This window comes from Lemur catta, chromosome 11 (genome assembly GCF_020740605.2).
Source record: "Lemur catta isolate mLemCat1 chromosome 11, mLemCat1.pri, whole genome shotgun sequence".
Classification (NCBI taxonomy): Eukaryota; Metazoa; Chordata; class Mammalia; order Primates; family Lemuridae; genus Lemur; species Lemur catta.
The window spans coordinates 60,500,380-60,517,878 of record NC_059138.1 but is presented as its reverse complement, the minus strand read 5'-3'; the positions used below and the strand labels follow the sequence as shown (position 1 = coordinate 60,517,878).

The window sequence follows — 17,499 nt, the reverse complement described above, 5'->3', positions numbered from 1 at the left end:
GGATCTAAACCCTTGCTACTCAAAATGTGGTATAGACCAGCAATATGAACATAAATGGGAAACTGTTGGACATGCAGAAACTCAACCCACATTGCAGACCTACTGAGTCAGAATATACATTTTGACAAGGTCCCCAGGGGTTCTACTGCACATTTAAAGTTTGAGTACTGTTGCTCTGGATCATGCAAACACTTGCAGAGTGCTGAGGCTTGGTAGCAATCATAAGCTTCCCGAGAGGGAAAGACCTCTAGAGTTCCCTCCTTAGAAACTGAAGATGACGCTGCCTTGCGCAAAACAATCAACACCTGATAGTTGATTTAATTATCAGTTGTGGGGAAGACAGCTTTTGGAAACTTTTGACATTTATAAGAATGGGTCTTCCTAAAGTGAAAGTTTATTTAGGCACAATTTTAAAAGCAGAATGAGTCTGTAGGACCTTCTGTGGAAAGTATATTGGCAATTTAATGAGTACCCTGGGAAAGTGCTGAGCTTCACTACAGCAGGGATGGTTACAGGAAATATTTGTGGATAATTTCCTTCTCTTGTAATGAAGGGTAGAATAAATATGTAAGTATACCTCTATTAGTGAGGGTTCAGTTACAGACCACTGCAATAAAGTGAATATCTCAGCAAAGTGAGTCACACATTTTTTTTGGTTTCCAGGTGCATGTAAAAGTTATGTTTACACTATACTGTATTCTATTAAATGTGCAATAGCATTATGTTAAAAAATGAACATAATTAAAAAGTAATTTATTGCTAAAAAATGCTAACAATAATTTGAGCCTTCAGTAAGAAATAATCATTTTGCTGGTACAGGGTCTTGCCTCCATGTTGATGACTGCTGACTGATCAGAGTGGTGGTTGCTGAAGGTTGAGGTGGCTGTAGCAATTTCTTACAATAAGAAAACACTGAATTTTTCCACACTGATTGACTCTTGCTTTCAGAAAGATATCTCTGTAGCATTGGATGCTGTTTGATAGCATTTACCTACAGTCGAACTTCTTTCAAATTGAAGTCAATCCTCTCAAACCTGCTATTGCATTATCAACTAAGTTTATGTAATATTCTAAATCTTTTCTTGTCATTTCAACAATGTTCACAGCATCTTCACCATGAGTAGATTCCATCTCAAAAAACCGCTTTCTTTGCTCATTCATAAGAAACAATTCCTCATCTTCTGAAGTTTTGTTGTGAGATTGTAGCAGTGCAGTCACATCTTCTAGTTCTAGTTCTCTTGCTGTTTCTACCACATCTGCAGTGACTTCCTCCACTGAAGTCTTGAACCTCTTCAAGTCATCTATGAGGGCTGGAATCAACATCTTCATAACTCCTGTTAATGTTGATATTTTGACCTCCTTCCATGTGTTGCAAATGTTCTTAACGGCATCTAGAATGGTGAATCCTTCCTTTTCAGTTTTGCGATTTATTTTGCCCAGATCCAGCAGAAGAATCACTATCTATGGCCCTACAAAATGTATTTCTTAAATAATAATACTTGAAAGTTGAAATCACTCTTTGATCTATGAGCTGCAGAATGGAAGTTGTATTAGCAGGCATAAAAAACAATAATCTCCTTATATATCTCCATCAGAGCTTGAGTGACTAGATGCATTATCAATGAACAGTAATATTTTGAAAGATATATTTTTTCTCCAAGCACTAGGTCCCAACACTGTGCTAAAAATATTCAGCAAACCATTGTGTAAACAGATATACTGTCATTCAGGCTTTGTGGTTCCATTTATAGAGCACAGGCAGAGTAGACTTAGCATAATTCCTAAGGGCCCTAGGATTTTCAGAATCATAAATGAGTATAGACTTCAACTTAAAGTCAACAGCTAACTTAGCCCCAAACAAAAGAGTCAGCTTATCCTTTGAAGCCAGTCATTGATTTCTTCTCTCTAGCTATGAAAGTCCTAGATGGCATCTTCTTCCAATGGGAGGCTGTTTGGTCTACATTGAAAATTTTGTTTACTGTAGCAACCTTCGTCAATGATCTTAGCTAGATCTTGTTGCTACAGCTTCTACATGATCACTTGCTGCTTCCTTCCCCTTGCACTTCTATGCTATAGAAATGGCGTTTTTTCCTTAAACCTCATGAACCAACTTCTGCCAGTTTTAAACTTTTCTTCTGCAGCTTCCTTACCTCTCTCAATGTGCATAGAGTTGAAGAGAGGTAGGGCCTTGCTTTGGATTCGGGTTTGGCCTAAGAAAATGTTGTGGCTGGTTTGATCTTCTATGTAGACCACTAAAACTTTCTCCCTTTCAACAATAAGGCTATTTTACTTTCTTATTATTTTAGTGTTCACTGGAGTAACACTTGTAATTTCCTTTGAGAACTTTTCTTTTGTTTTCAACAACTTGCCTAATTATTTAGCACAAGAGGCCCAGCTTTCAGCCTGTCTTGACTTTCAACATGCTTTCCTCACTAAGCTTAATCATTTCTAAGTTTTATTTCAAGTGACAGATGTATGACTTCTTTCACTAGAACAAGAGGCCACTGTAGGATTATTAATTGGCCTAATTTCAATATTGTTTTGTCTCAAGGACTATGGAGGCCAGAGGAGAGGGAGAGAGACTGGAGAATGATCAGTGGAGCAGTCAGAAAATACACATTTATTAAGTTTACCGTCTTACATGGGCACCCCAAACAATTACAATAGTAACATCAAAGATCACTGATCACAGACCACCTTAACAGATCTGATAATAATAATAAAGTTTGGAATATTGCAAGAATTACCAAAATGTGACACAAAAGCATGAAGTGAGCATATGCTGTTGAAAAAATGGCACTTGCTCGACACAGGATTGCCACAAACCTTCAACTTGTAAAAAATGCAGTATCTGCAAAGCACAATATAACAAGGTATGCTTGTATAACATTCTAATATTGTTACATTGTTTCTTCATCAAGTTTTATTACCCCATGTAATGCGTTGGATATTAAGCACTTAATGGAAAATTGGCAGTGAATACTCTAGAAAAAAAAATCAAAGCTCAGTTCAGATTTGTCCTTTGGAAAATAGTCATATTTTTGCTAAAGGAATTCCATATTAATTGAACATTAATCAGTAAAATCATTCCACATTTTACAGCTCAATATATTTTTAGTAATTTATTATAGCACTTATGTTTAAAGAGAAAAAAATCTTAAAGTCATAAAGAGAACATAATATATCTGTCAAAATATCACAATATATCAAAGTACCGAGGGAGCAAAAAAGTCTTTTTTAGTCCAGATAGAAAAATAGGAGAGACCTCTAGATTTAGTTACTGTTCTGTTGATAAACAGAATACAATATTATATTAAAGGTCTGGGTACATTTTACTGTGTGCATTCAGTAATCATGATTCAATGACTCTGAAAGTATCAGGACTTTGTGCTGCCGTGCAGACATCATGCTGGCATTCCCACGGCTATTAATATAATACTTTTTTGTAAGTCACGTATACCTTTTTAATTATTTCCATTTGTCTTCTAACTATAGTCACAAATTATTCAGAATAGTTTGTCTACTGCCTTATTAGTATCAGATTAATTTCTCTTTAATATTAATTTTAAAATATAGTGATTTGTACTGATTCTTCTATGCTTTCTCTTTTTGCCTGCTATGCTTGTGAATGGCATTACAGAGGACCTTCTGGACATTAATGAATGGCTTTAGCAATTGCTTTCACAGGCATCAATGAGATTCAAAGTGTGCCTGTTAAAGTCTAATATTTTACAAAAACTTTCTCTGGCACCCAAAATTACTCTTATAAAATTTGCACTATAGCCCTAATTATTAAAAATAAAAAGAAGGCTCCACAAATTTTACAAATGAAGCAAAGCCTTTTAATAAAATATTTTCATATTAAATAAAATATAGTTTATCCTTGTGAGGCAACATTTAACATTATTGCCCAATTGCCTAGGCAATCTACATCCTTATTTTGCCACCTTCTCACAGTTTTGATACAGATGATTTAAAAGCAGGTATCATCAATGGCCATTGCTAACTACTGCATGAAAATGTAAATAGCAGACAGACGCTATCATATCAGTTAGGGACTCTAGTTCACATACCATAGATAAGGGATTGCTTTCTAGTAGAATTTGTGGGAACAGAAAAGAATCATCATCAAAATTAGAAAAGGAATACATCCCAGATGAATTTTAAAACTTCATGTATTGCCCAATTTACAAATAGATTTTAGTTTAAGAGTTTGTGCCTCTAAGTGTTGGTGTGGAACTCAGGATACATCTGATAAAAATAGTTATGAATATGGGTAGAATAGATTCAGAGGATAACCCACATGGCCAGTCAACCATAATAGAACTGAAATGGATTACTTTTTGTAATGGAATTCTACCAAAGATTATATAGGTTTAATATTAGAGGTTAATTAGAAACAAAATTGAAGGAGAAATCGTTCCTTATGATAGTGGATACTTGTATTTAAGGAAGAACATGTTTAATTAAACCAGGCAGAAAAGGCAATAAATAGAGTCTTGTAAACAAGCTGAAATGGAGTCCTAATTTCTCCGAAAAGCTTTTTCAGTTGGTAGAATTTATTTAATGTCTAATTCATTTCAGAATTTCAATGTCTCCTTTGATAGCATAGGTGCACCTAGTATTGCTTTTGCAATTATCATTTACAACTGGGATCTTTTTTCTTTTCAAATGTTAAAGAGAGGCAGAGGGTGAGGGACTGACTTTTCCTGTGGTAACTGGCTGCAAGTTTAAAGAGCCAGGAAAAGAAGGAAAGGGTATCTAAGGATACTTGGGTACAAAGAAAAAGCAACTGCCTAGGGGCGGCATTTAAATAAGGTGTGGAGACCAGCACCCAGCTCACACAGGCTCCCTGAGGGAGCACAGTGGAGGTGATGAAGGGGAAACTGGCTGGAATCTTTCCTGCATTTGTGTCAGGCATGATGGAAAAGCATCTACCCTTATCATTTACTTCTGTGTACTCCTGTCCTGACACCTCCACTCATCTACTACGTAATAACATGGTTTTCAAACTGGGCTCCCCGAAGCCCCTCAGGCCAGGCTGTCAAAATAGCCTACACTATATCCTGCACACTTATTTGGCTTTCCTTTTAATTTTTTAGGATGAAAGTGTTCCACTCCTTAAAATAAATTTAACTGTCAAGAACAATTCATTATTTATAACAATCAACAATAAAAAATAAAGAAAGTTGATTTTTGCCTTTGCCAGCAATTCCTGCCACTATATTTTACTACTCATCCTTTCTATTGGCCTCTGGCCCCTCATTCCCTCTGAAATCACAGATAAGGGAAAACACTAATTTCAATGAAATGATGATGAGTGATAATATTGGAGATATCTATGGTGGTTTTATTGATACTGTTATAGCCTTACCAGGTTTATTGCTTGCTTCTCAAGAGGAACCACTACACCAAGACAGCAGGTATTGCAGCAGAGAAAGTGTTTAATAATAGCGGGCCATGCAAGGAGATGGGAGGATGTTCTCAAATCCATCTCCTCGAGAATGGGGGAGAAGGGGTTTTTAAAGATCATTTGGCGCACGAAGGCATAGGCAATTGGGTCTGCTAATTGGCTGGGTTTGGAGCAGAACCATAGGGGTGCAGAAATTGTCTTCTTTGCTGAGCTAGTTCTTGGGAGGGGGTTACAAGACAAGTTGAGTCAGCTCCTTGGTATGAGCCACTGGTAGGGTGGGCCAGCTGTTCCACCAGAATGCAGAGTCTGGAAGATATCTCAAAAACTAACTTTAGATTTCACCAGGTGATGTTATCTATGGTAGCAATGAAGAAAGCTAAGAATCTTTATGACCATCAGCTATATGACTCCTGAGTAGTAAGCAATTATAGGAAAACAAGCTAGGGAACAATGGTTGGTTTTATGTATCCATATCTATATCTATCCATATCCACACATATTTCCCCTACCACAGTTCCCACCTTGTGGACCCTTATTAATTTTATAAAGGGCAGTTTCAATATGACAATAGAATTGTACATTACTCATGTAGTATTGCAAGGCTTTACAATTTATAGAGATAAAAAATGCCCTGTGTGAATCCAGATATAGATTCTTATTATATTAGGAAAACCCTGAAAATTCAAGAGTTTTAAAACTCCATACTGTATTAGTTGAATTTAGTTTCATTCCTAAAATGTAAGTTTTTTCCTACTTCAAAGGATCATCAAAATGTTCAAGCAGTGAATAAGACTTAAGCATAGGAATATTTTTGTATAAATGTATGAAGGCATTAAATATTAAACATAAGCATATCTATGGGCTCAGAAAGTAAACCTTAGCACACACCCACAAATTTATGTGCATTTTAAATGTAGTTTTTTGAAGAAAAATTTTTATTTGCCCTTGCTCTTAATGTTTATCCTATTTCTGCGTAGTTGCATTGAAGGCCCATGTAGCCTTCATGGAAATTTTAATCTGTATATAAAACAAAATTGACTCCCGTTTGGTCTTTTTTTTTTCTTTCTTTCTTTTTTTTTTTTGAGACAGAGTCTCACTCTGTTGCCCGGGCTAGAGTGAGTGCCGTGGCGTCAGCCTAGCTCACAGCAACCTCAAACTCCTGGGCTCATGCGATCCTCCTGCCTCAGCCTCCCTAGTAGCTGGGACTACAGGCATGTGCCACCATGCCCAGCTAATTTTTTCTATATATATATTTTAGTTGGCCAGATAATTTCTTTCTATTTTTAGTAGAGACGGGGTCTTGCTCTTGCTCAGGCTGGTCTCAAACTCCTGAGCTCAAACAATCCACCCCCTCGGCCTCCCAGAATGGTAAGATTACAGGCGTGAGCCACCACGCCCGGCCTAAACCTATTTCTTATTAGACAGTTGAATTTTATCACATGCAAAAATCTCATAGCATAGAATATTTGTCCCCTTCTTTTTTTTTTTGAGGCAGAGTCCCGCTCTGTCACCCTGGCTAGAGTGACGTGGCGTCATCCTAGCTCACAGCAACCTCAAACTCCTGGGCTTAAGTGATCCAACTGCCTCAGCCTCCCAAGTAGCTGGGACTACAGGCATGCGCCACCATGCATGGCTAATTTTTTCTATATATGTACATTTTAGTTGGCCAGATAATTTCTTTCTATTTTTAGTAGAGACGGGGTCTCACTCTTGCTGAGGCTGGAGTTGAACTCCTGACCTCAAGCTATCCACCCGCCTCGGCCTCCCAGAGTGCTAGGATTACAGGCGTGAGCCACCACGCCCGCCTGGTCTTTTAAATAGATATTTAAAAAAACTGGCAGTTTAAACACATAACACTTTACCCTCTCTTTGTTGAAATTAATGTCTTGTAAACTTACCTGTAAGTTTGACCTTTGAACCTAAAATAATGTAAGAAGAAATTTTGGAAACTTTTAGGGTTTTTTCCCTTGGTTTGTTGGTTGATTTTGCATTTTCTTTCATATCTGGAAATGGATATTACAAAAAGTCTACTTTTAAAAAAGTCTTAAAATTTTCTATGGTTCGAAACATGATTCAAATTTTAAAGCCTCACAGTTATAACCTCTCTGGATGATCCCTTTCTCATTGGTCCAGTGAGATGCTATAGGAAAAAGTCAATAATTATAGGAAAGCAGTATCTGAGTCATTCTTCCAGAAATTCACAGTTTGTATTACCAAAGAAAAAGAAAGCCTGGGGTAACCTGTTTAACCTAGTTTAATGCAACAATTTTCCAATTTACCACAGAACACTTTTTGTTAAAATTATGTTTAACACATATTAGAATCCAACAAATGAGTGTTTAAAGATCATCCTTTGGAAATACTTTTATGGCAATACTAGATTTTCATTGATTGAAAGAACAGTGCTCTGCATTGGATCGAGTTAAAAATAAATTATTTAATAAGATTCAAAGTTAATTTATTTCCTATCACATTATCTTCACAATTTTAATGCTCTATCAAATATGTCTGTATTGCTGACAAAACCCTGTTGCCAAAGTGGGTTTTTTAAACTTGGCCTCTGATTTTTAATACAGTGTTAGTTAAAATTGTAAATGTTAAATTTGGGGAGAAAGTCAATAAATACCTTAATCTATGTAATTATTCTCAGAGTTTGTTATTTTGGTTGAATAAATAAACTATAGATAACAGCTGCTTACATAAATAAGTTTATTTATTTTCTTTCTTAACAAAATATATATCCAAAAGTGCAATAGAGTTCTGACACAGACTACCTGGAGTTAGGCCAGACTTCCCAGGTTAAGGGCCCAGTACACCAGAAGACTGCTCTCGCTTCAGGCATCAGCTGCAAGTTGAGGGGTCCCCAGCCAACCTTGCTTCTGACAGGCTGGTTATATATCTGTGGGTTCCCACTACTGCCTCAGGCTCAATAATTCACTAGAATGACTCACAGAACTCAGAAAGGCACTATACTTACCATTGCAGTTTTATTACAGCAAAGGGACACAAATCAGAACCAGACAAATCAGACAGGTAGGTGATGTCAGGGGTTCCAAAACAAGAAATGTCTATATTCTCTCCCCATGGGGTCAGGAGGCATCTCCCTCACAGCACACTGGTGTATATTACCAAACAGAAAGCTCACCTGAGCATTGGTGACCACAGTTTTTATTGGGGTCTCATTACATAGGCTTAATTGATTGAATCATCAGACATGTGGCTGAACTCAATCTGCCTCTCCCTAGAGGTCTGTCAGATATTGTGTGGCTCAAAGCTACAACTCTCTAATCACCCAGTTGGTCTTTCTGGTGTGAGCAGCCCCCCTCCAGAGATATCTCTTTAGCATAAACTCACATGTAGTTCAGGAGCCCACCATGAATAACAAAGATGTCCTATCACTCTATCACTTGGGAAAGTTCAGTGCTGAGAGGCCTGCCTTCCAGGAACCAGGGACAACAGCTAGCCAAATTCTTTATTATACGACAGAAAACTCAGGTGATAGGTATATCAAAATCCTAGACTTCTCCACTATGCAATTCTGCCATGCAACCAAAAAAACACTTGTACCCTAGATCTATTTAAACAAACAAACAAACAAAAGCAAAAAGAAGTAGCTTTGATAATGAACTTGTATGTAGATATACCTAAATGATCTGAATGAGTCTGGTCATTGAGCTCCCAGTATTGAAATAACAATAACAAAACCTCACAGCCCTTCATACTGATGTTGAAATTTTCTATAAGTGCAAACCTCTATAAATCTATAAAACAAACTAATAAAATTAAAGTTAAAACAATACTTTATCGTAATTATGTAAATTTACCTGGGCACTTCACCATGATAATTAATTGTCTGAAATTTATTCAAAACTTTTCATCTATTGAATATGTGAGTTTGGGTAGAATATTGGAATATAGGAGTTTGTATATATAAATATTAGTTTGGTCTCCCCAGGTTATCAGATTACCAGTTTTTAATATACATAATTGTTAAAGAATATTCTGTCCATTTGGGAAGTTTTTACACAATGATTTTTTTTTTAATTTTTTCAAGCCCAGGAGGACCACCATAGATAAAAGTCTAATTAAATGTTCTCATTCCTGGTTGCAGTCATTGCATATAATACACATTTAAGTAGGAGAGACTTTTGAGGTTGCTTTTGAGATTAATCTGGATGTTTCAGATAGAGTGCCAGAGTTACTCATTCACACAGTTGTAAATCAGAACCCAACCAATATTTTCCATCTGCTTTCAAAAGGAGTTCTTTAATCCATCAACAGTGCTCCTTTCAACAGCACAATTTAGTAATTGTGAAGGTTGCTGAAATCTACTGTATCTGCACATTCATAATTCAAATGAATGCGGTGCTCGGATATATCTCAAAGACAGTATGTCCTCTGGTTGCCACTTTAAGCCTGCTAGTATTTCGTATTCATCTCAACCTGAAAGCAGCAGTCAGAACAGATACAGAATACCAAAAATATGATCAGAAGTCAGGAGTTTGATTTTTCCAAGTGTCAAATTCAGTGTTAAACTGCAAAAAGTTTTAATATCCTAATTGTGAAGTCATTTATTTTATTCCATCATCCTCAGAAACCATAAATTGCTACAAGATGCCAGCAGCTTATTTAGCCTTAAAATGCTTCAAATGTTTCTCTCTCTTTCCATCCCCCATGATTGTTTGGTGTTAATTGCCCTCAAAAATGATCTTAGCAGAAAAGGCAGGGGAATGCTTATCTAGCAGTTCACTAGTAGCATTAAGGATTTTAATGGTGCTAGATAAACATGACAGGCAATTATTGAATGTTGTCAGACACTGGAAAATAAAAATGAGATGCTAGGCAATATACCCATTTGCAGTTTTATCTTTATCTCAGTTTCTAATTTGTATCTTTTAACAGTTTAATAGATTGAGTTTTATTTGAGAGATGTTTGCTGGAATACGCTATTGGAAAATCAGACATAAAAGTTTTATATCTCCTTCCTTAATAATACAATGCGAATCACTCTAAAGTCATACACGTTAAATCTCACTAATGCCATAATATTTCAACAGATAAAATGGAAAGAAAGAATTTCCATAGTTACTCTGTAAAGTAGTGCCATGAAATATCATGTGATTCTATTTTCAATTATGGTTACTGAATAATAAAAGGTTGAAGGTTTATTTTTGACTGTCACTTTGCATTTTATCAAGGTAGAAAAATGCAATTCTTCTAGAAATATTTTAATAACTTATTACATTTGGAATACTAATGTCCTTTTGCCAAAGCCATTGACAATTTTTGGATATGATTGGGATTTTTTGAAATTTGTTATACTTTTACAAATATTGTTAAATAGTTTGGTTATAATGCCATTGATTTGGAAATGACTTTACACATTTTTAAGTTTGATTCTATTTATTAAACTGTTACTTTTTAAATGAAAACAAATCATTACTGGCCTGATCAGGAATTACATTGTAGCCATCTCATCCTAGTTAAGATAAATTTATTTACTAATTGTGCTATACGAAAAAGGGAATGGCATTTGAAATATATTTCAACGCAAAATAGTGAAAGGGACTTATTTCCCCACCTCAAACCATAATTAAAGCCAAAGTGTGACGTTTTAATAGATCAATACAATCTCTTTGAAGAATGGCTATGTTTTTTAAAATTTCAGTAAGCACTATTGCAAAGTACTCCTTCAATTATTTATTGGACTTTCCTCTGAATCATTATCAATACTCCAATATCAGAAGTACATTCAAAGCTTAGCATTGGCATCTTCTTTCTATCTTCAATGTCTCACATGTCTCACAACTGAAAAAAACCCCAACTGGCACATCTGCCCCCCATAAGATTATCTGGGACTAATCCCCACTTTTGAAAACTCTTTCATTGTATCCTGCTCTTCATACAAAATTTGCAATCCCATTTTTTAAATGTCTGTTATTCTTCACTTACAATAAGGTTATACCCTCTGACTCCTTGATTTCTCTTACAGGAATACACCCAACAGAAATGTATACATATGTTCACCGAAATGCATGTTCTAGAAGGTTCATAGCAGCACTGTTAATAATGGCCCCATATTGAAAACTACCCCTATGCTCACCAATAACAGAATGACTAAGCCATAGTATATTCACATAATACAGTGCCACACATCAATTAGATGAATCTCGTATCGCAATGTAGACTGAAAGAAGGCTAGCACAAATCATACACTATATGATTCCATTTACATAAAATTTTCAAAAAGTAAAACTATTCTACATTGTGAGAAGTCAGGATGGTGGTTGCCCTTGTAAGAAAGGATAGTGACTAGCAGGAGATACAAAGGAGGGCTCCAGAGTATAGGTTTCATGGGTGTGTTCAGTGAACTTTATGCTTGTGAAAGTTGCACTTTTGTGTATGGAGACTAAATTGAAAGTTTAAAACCAATGATGTATATCTTCGATGAAACTATAGGAGATAATATGTAGAGGAACAAAAGTGCCAAAATAATTTAATGGGAACAGAATAGTCTTTTTAACAAATGAGTTCAGATAACTCAATAGCCATATACAAAAGAATGAAGTTGGACCCCTACCTTTCATCATACACAAAAATTAAAATAAAAAAGACATGTAAATATAAGAGCTATAACTGTAAACTTCTTAGGAAAAACCTTGGTGTAAACCTTTATGACCTTAGATAAGGTAATGATTTCCTAGATATGAAAGCAAAGCACAAGCAACTGAAGAAAAAAATAGATAAATTGGACTTTATTAACAAAACTTTTGTTCTTCAAAGTATACTAAAATAAAAATATAAATAATAACAAATTTGACAAGGCTTTATAAAAATTAGAACAGTCATACATTGCTGGCAGAATGTAAAATGGTGCAGTCATTTTGAAAAACAGTTTAACATCTCCTAACAAGTTAAATTTAGAGTTCCCATATGACCAAGCAATTCCACTCCTAGGTATATATTCAAGAGAATTGAAAGGAAACTTGTATACACATTCCTTAGCAGCATTATTCATAATAGACAAGATGTGGAAACAACTCAAATGTCCGATGAATGGATAAACAAAATGTAGCATATCCATGCAATGAAACATTAATCATTCATACCAAGGGAAAGTACTGACACATGCTACAACGTAGATGAACCTTGAAAACATTGTACTGAGTGAATGAAGCCAATCACAAAAGACCACATAATGTTTGATTTCATATATATAAAATGCCCAAGATAGGCAAATTCATACAAACAATGTAAATTAGTGATTGGCAGGGAATGAGGAAAGGGAAAATGAGAAGTGATTGTCAACAAATATAGGGTATTTTTTAAGGTGATAAAAATATTCTAAAATTAGATGGTGGTGATGGTTACACAACTCAGCAGATACACTAAAAGCCAAAACATGAGCTGATTTTCATGATATAAGAATTATATCTCAATAAGTTTTTAAATTTACCTGAGTTTTCTAGTGTAAATTGTTTATGTTATAATCATCTTCAAAATCATGTTTCTGCTGTTGAGACAAAATGGTAAGGCAGAGTGTTTTCTTGTATCAGAAACGACCTCTCTCCACAGTCAGAATATTATGAAGGACAGCCATGCATTTGATTCTTGACTAGAGGAATTTTGTTTTTCCACATATTTGCCTTGAGAATAATAATGATAAGCTAATATTGTGAAATGCCAAGTTAGTAGTAAAGGACTATTCAAGGCAAATGCTCCTATTTTCCAAAACAAATATGTAGACTGTAAATTTAACCATCTGTGTGATTTGGTAGAATGAGCACTAGACTAGACCTTAGAAAACCTTGCCTCATCTCTTATTGTGTGACATTGGACTTGTCAGTCATCTCTCTGTATTTGTTTTCTTCTCCGGTCGTTAGAATATCAATACCTACAAATTTATAAGATTTTCAAGAGAATCAAATGGATACAAGATATGAAGGTACTTTGAAACTGACAGCACTGTAAAAATATGAGGCATTATTTATATAACATCTCTCATCTTTCTTCTTCAGACTTGATTTTCAAAGAAGGAGAAACCTAAGGTGCTAAGTTAGATGGTCCCTTTTGTATATTGATTGAAAGGGGCTGGCTTTTCTTCTAGAGGAAAAACATTGCATGGACTCAGAACCCTGAACTTGTGTGACATGAACAGATAGGGGTTTATAGAAAACTATAATTTTTTTTAATATATCATTCTGGCAGCATGAGAATGATATGGTAGCAGGCAGTCAGGTTATTGTCAATTAAACACGAGCTGTCAGAAAGTCAGAAATGTTTAAATATGGTGAGCATGAATCCTAAGCAGATCATATGGCAGCTGCTCAGCTGTTATTTTAACAGAGTCGTCATATGTGTGTGTCATTTTCCCGCAGAATTTAATTTGAGTCCCTAACAATGGAGACACCTCTGCATTTGCATGCTGCTGTCAAGTCAGACTTGGAACCTCTAAATGAGCTAGAATGGTGGGTGGCAGTGGGAGAGTGACAGGTGGGAGAGATGGTTCTTGTCTCATTTTCCTGCACACAGGTTACATCGAAGAGGCCTGCATCATCCCTTGCCCCTCAGACTGCAAGCTCAGTGAGTGGTCCAACTGGTCGCGTTGCAGCAAGTCCTGTGGGAGCGGCGTGAAGGTTCGCTCCAAATGGCTGCGGGAAAAACCGTATAATGGAGGAAGGCCTTGCCCCAAACTGGATCATGTCAACCAGGTATTTTCCACCACTGAGCATATCAAGATAATTGTTGAGATTCGCAATGACCTGTTTTTTTTTTCCTCTAAAATGGAGCAGGGTAAATAATAGCTCCTGAATAAAAAATTTCACCCATTGTATTTTTAGAATGCTTGAGTAAATACATGTGTTATTAAAATCCCACATTAGATATATTATCTATGTTTTCTCTGGAGATTCAGTACCTTGCAAGTGTATGAATATTAATATAATTCAGTGTAGAGAAAAATGACACCTATCTTTGAAATAATGTCAAGGTATTTAATCTGTCATAAAATTGTATCTAATTTGTAGGCTGAAATTATCTCATTCTTACAGCTCCCCTAAACTCTCAGAAAAGATACACCACTTACTGACTAATTAAATTAAAATCAAAGAAAGTATGTGGGCTTGGGTCTAAAATTAGGAAAAATATACTGTTTATATGTTTAAATTTGTTTGCTATAAAATAAATTGAGGAAAAGGAAATATAAAGATGGCCTCAGAATTGCTCTAAGTATGCTATCAATTTAGTCATTGGTCATTTTCAATTTTATTTGGAACTTTATTTAACTTTAGATGCATGCTTCCTTAGTTACCGTTAATAGTTGTTACTTGTGTTCTATTGGAGATAGAAAGTGAAAAGGCTAATGAGGGAATCGTGATTGACTTAAATGAAATGTAATGTATCAGACATTATTATCAGGTTTGGCCTCCATGTAAATTAACTAAGAATGAACTTTATATATAGATGTTCAGTTGTATATTTGAATTTAAGTCACACTCAAATGAACAAAGTCCTTAAATATGTAGAAATGTTTCATTCATACACATAGCCTAATTTTAATCTCCCAACATTCTGCTTACCAATACACATACTTGCCTTCCTAAATTAACCCAACTTTGTTCATAAAACACTTTAGAGAAAAACAGAAAGTACTTTTTAATAAAATAAAGATGAGACAGAGAATTAAATTTCATAGAAAGTACTCTCAAAGAATCTCAATTTTTCCTAAGTGAAGTTGCTGAATTTATCGTTTAAATGCAACTGAGATTGAGTAATATACTCCACTGCTGCCACCTACTGGTAACTGAGCTTCCCTGTCATAGAGCATTTTACGTTCCTAAGATGCTAGTGAATTTCCCAAGAAGATAATTCAGTTCCATGCTTCTGATTATATAATTGTAAAACAGAATAACTAAACCAAAGTGTTTATAATACAAAAGAATATTTCTCTAAAAATTTTAAAACCTCGAATGTCCAGTAACAAATTTAAATTTTAGTAAATTATGATCTACAGTCCTAATACAGAGAAATTCTATATATATTCATACCCATTTCACTTTAGTGTATATGTGTACACCAAGTTAGCTATGCAGTTAAAATGGGCTGTGTTGCCTTAGCATTTTCTTTAATGGTTAGTTTCCAAAGGTTCAAGGCCTTGTGTCAAATTGTTTTTGTTGTGAAAAATCTTTAGTCTAAACAATTTCTCTGTCACTTTCCAACTCTGATATAATCTGACACAGAGTTTGATAGGGACATTTCTGTACTTTTTATCAGTTTACTGAGGGATTATTAAGACATTAACAACTAAAAAAATCAAAACTAAAACAAGACATAATCGACTTTTGAACATCTGACTTTGTGTATAAATGTTCCACATAAAAACAGAAATTACTAGAGATTTATGTATTAGTAAAATATTTAGGAAAAGTAAAAAATATGCAAAGTTTTATGTTATTGTTAACAATTATAAATCACATAGATTTTTGCTGAAATTATAAATTCCTCAATAAAATAACTGATGGCCCATTGGCTTGAAAATGGTCTCCAAAGGTCCATTTTCCAGTTGAGAAAGAAAATCCTAAAATCTTCATTTTCTACAAAACAGATGGATCAATTGATTAAGATCAATCAATGGATAGATCCATTGCTAGATAAATAATAGTCCATTCACAAGTTGGATCACAAGTTATTTTCAATATATATCAATTCCTCATGTTATATAATTTGAGGTCAATTCAGTTTTTTAACATGTTTTCATCCTGCAAACATTTGTGTATCTTACTTAAAATGTTCTAATCCTTTATTCAAAAAAGTAGGCTTTTGTATGTGGATAATAATATTTGGAACTTACTCCACAAGTTCTTCTCATAATATACTGATATTTTTATTTATCTCTGGTTCTTTCCCTTTTCTTCATTCCTGTTGAACACTACCCCAGGCACAGGTAAGAACTCTTAAAGCTCATAGTTTTTAATTGAATGCTTTAAAAAAGAAATTCTGATTTCTGAGAATGTTTTCCTTTTCCTGCTATTGTCTTTTATGTTTTACAGGAAGAAAATATCACATTTTCCATTAAATTTTCTTTTTCTGTAGCTGCTCCCTTTTTATTTCCTAGCACAGTCACCTGCATTTCGTTATTTTAATGGCAAGGCCTGAGGTGACAGTGGGGAGAACAAGCTTCATTACACTAACCTTGACAAGGCAATGACACCCCTTATTAAAAAATTCTCACACTTTTCAGAAGGAGAGGGAAATGGTGAGCTAAGGTGGGCTGAAAATGGGTGGGTGGAGATTGCTCTGAACTGATTTGTATTCACTTCAGTTTAGGAGATTAAAATGAAAGCCATCGAAGGATTAGGGAAGACAGCATTGTCCCTTCCCTATCAGTTGTAGGGTAATGTTTTACCCAGTGCTATTTAGTCCAGTTTTAACATAGCACCCAAATGTGAATGTGGTCACTTACCGCAATCATTGCAGAATCTGATTCCAACAGTGCATATTTTTTATTTCCATTTGGGATAGGTCCACTGTATTCATTTAACTTGGGTTTTCAGTCCACTAAAATTGACACAAAAGAATGGATCCAAAGGGCCATTTATATGTTCTGTAATTAGTTATATTTAATATAAAATATTTATATACTATAGTTTCTGTGTGTGTGTGTGTGTGTGTGTATGTGTGTAAAATAGAAAGTAACATTTCACTATCGTAGATTATGAAAATATTTTAAGAGATTTTTCTTTCATGGTTGAGCCAGCTTGGTTGCAGTGGATTATGGGCCATTCATTTCCTTTATTTAGTTATTCTTCTCATTGAGAAAAGAGCATAATTGGTTCATTGTTCTAAAAATCCTGAAACCCAAGCATATTACCCAAAATGTGTGGCTTATGGACACCAGAGCTCTGACAATTTGCTTTGTTTCATGTGCCCCTCATTTCTTGGTGCTGTAGCTATGTAATGAGTCCAATTTCAGATTGCCTCCAAGCCCTAAAGGACTGAGGATTAGTTTTAAGATGGCTTTAGTTTTGTATTTTTTATCTTTTAATTTAGCTTTCCATATGAAACACAAGAAAAATAAATCCTCATTC

At 35.0% G+C, this 17,499-nt stretch overlaps 1 protein-coding gene across 1 annotated transcript in view; it reads left to right on the top strand.

The window, feature by feature from the left end:
• The window catches only part of THSD7A (thrombospondin type 1 domain containing 7A), a 226,359-nt gene that overhangs the window by 181,800 nt on the left and 27,060 nt on the right, over positions 1 to 17,499 (top strand). The window contains 2 exon segments of the mRNA XM_045564151.1: positions 13,946 to 14,124; positions 16,350 to 16,355. Coding sequence (XP_045420107.1) covers positions 13,946 to 14,124; positions 16,350 to 16,355 — 185 coding nt within the window.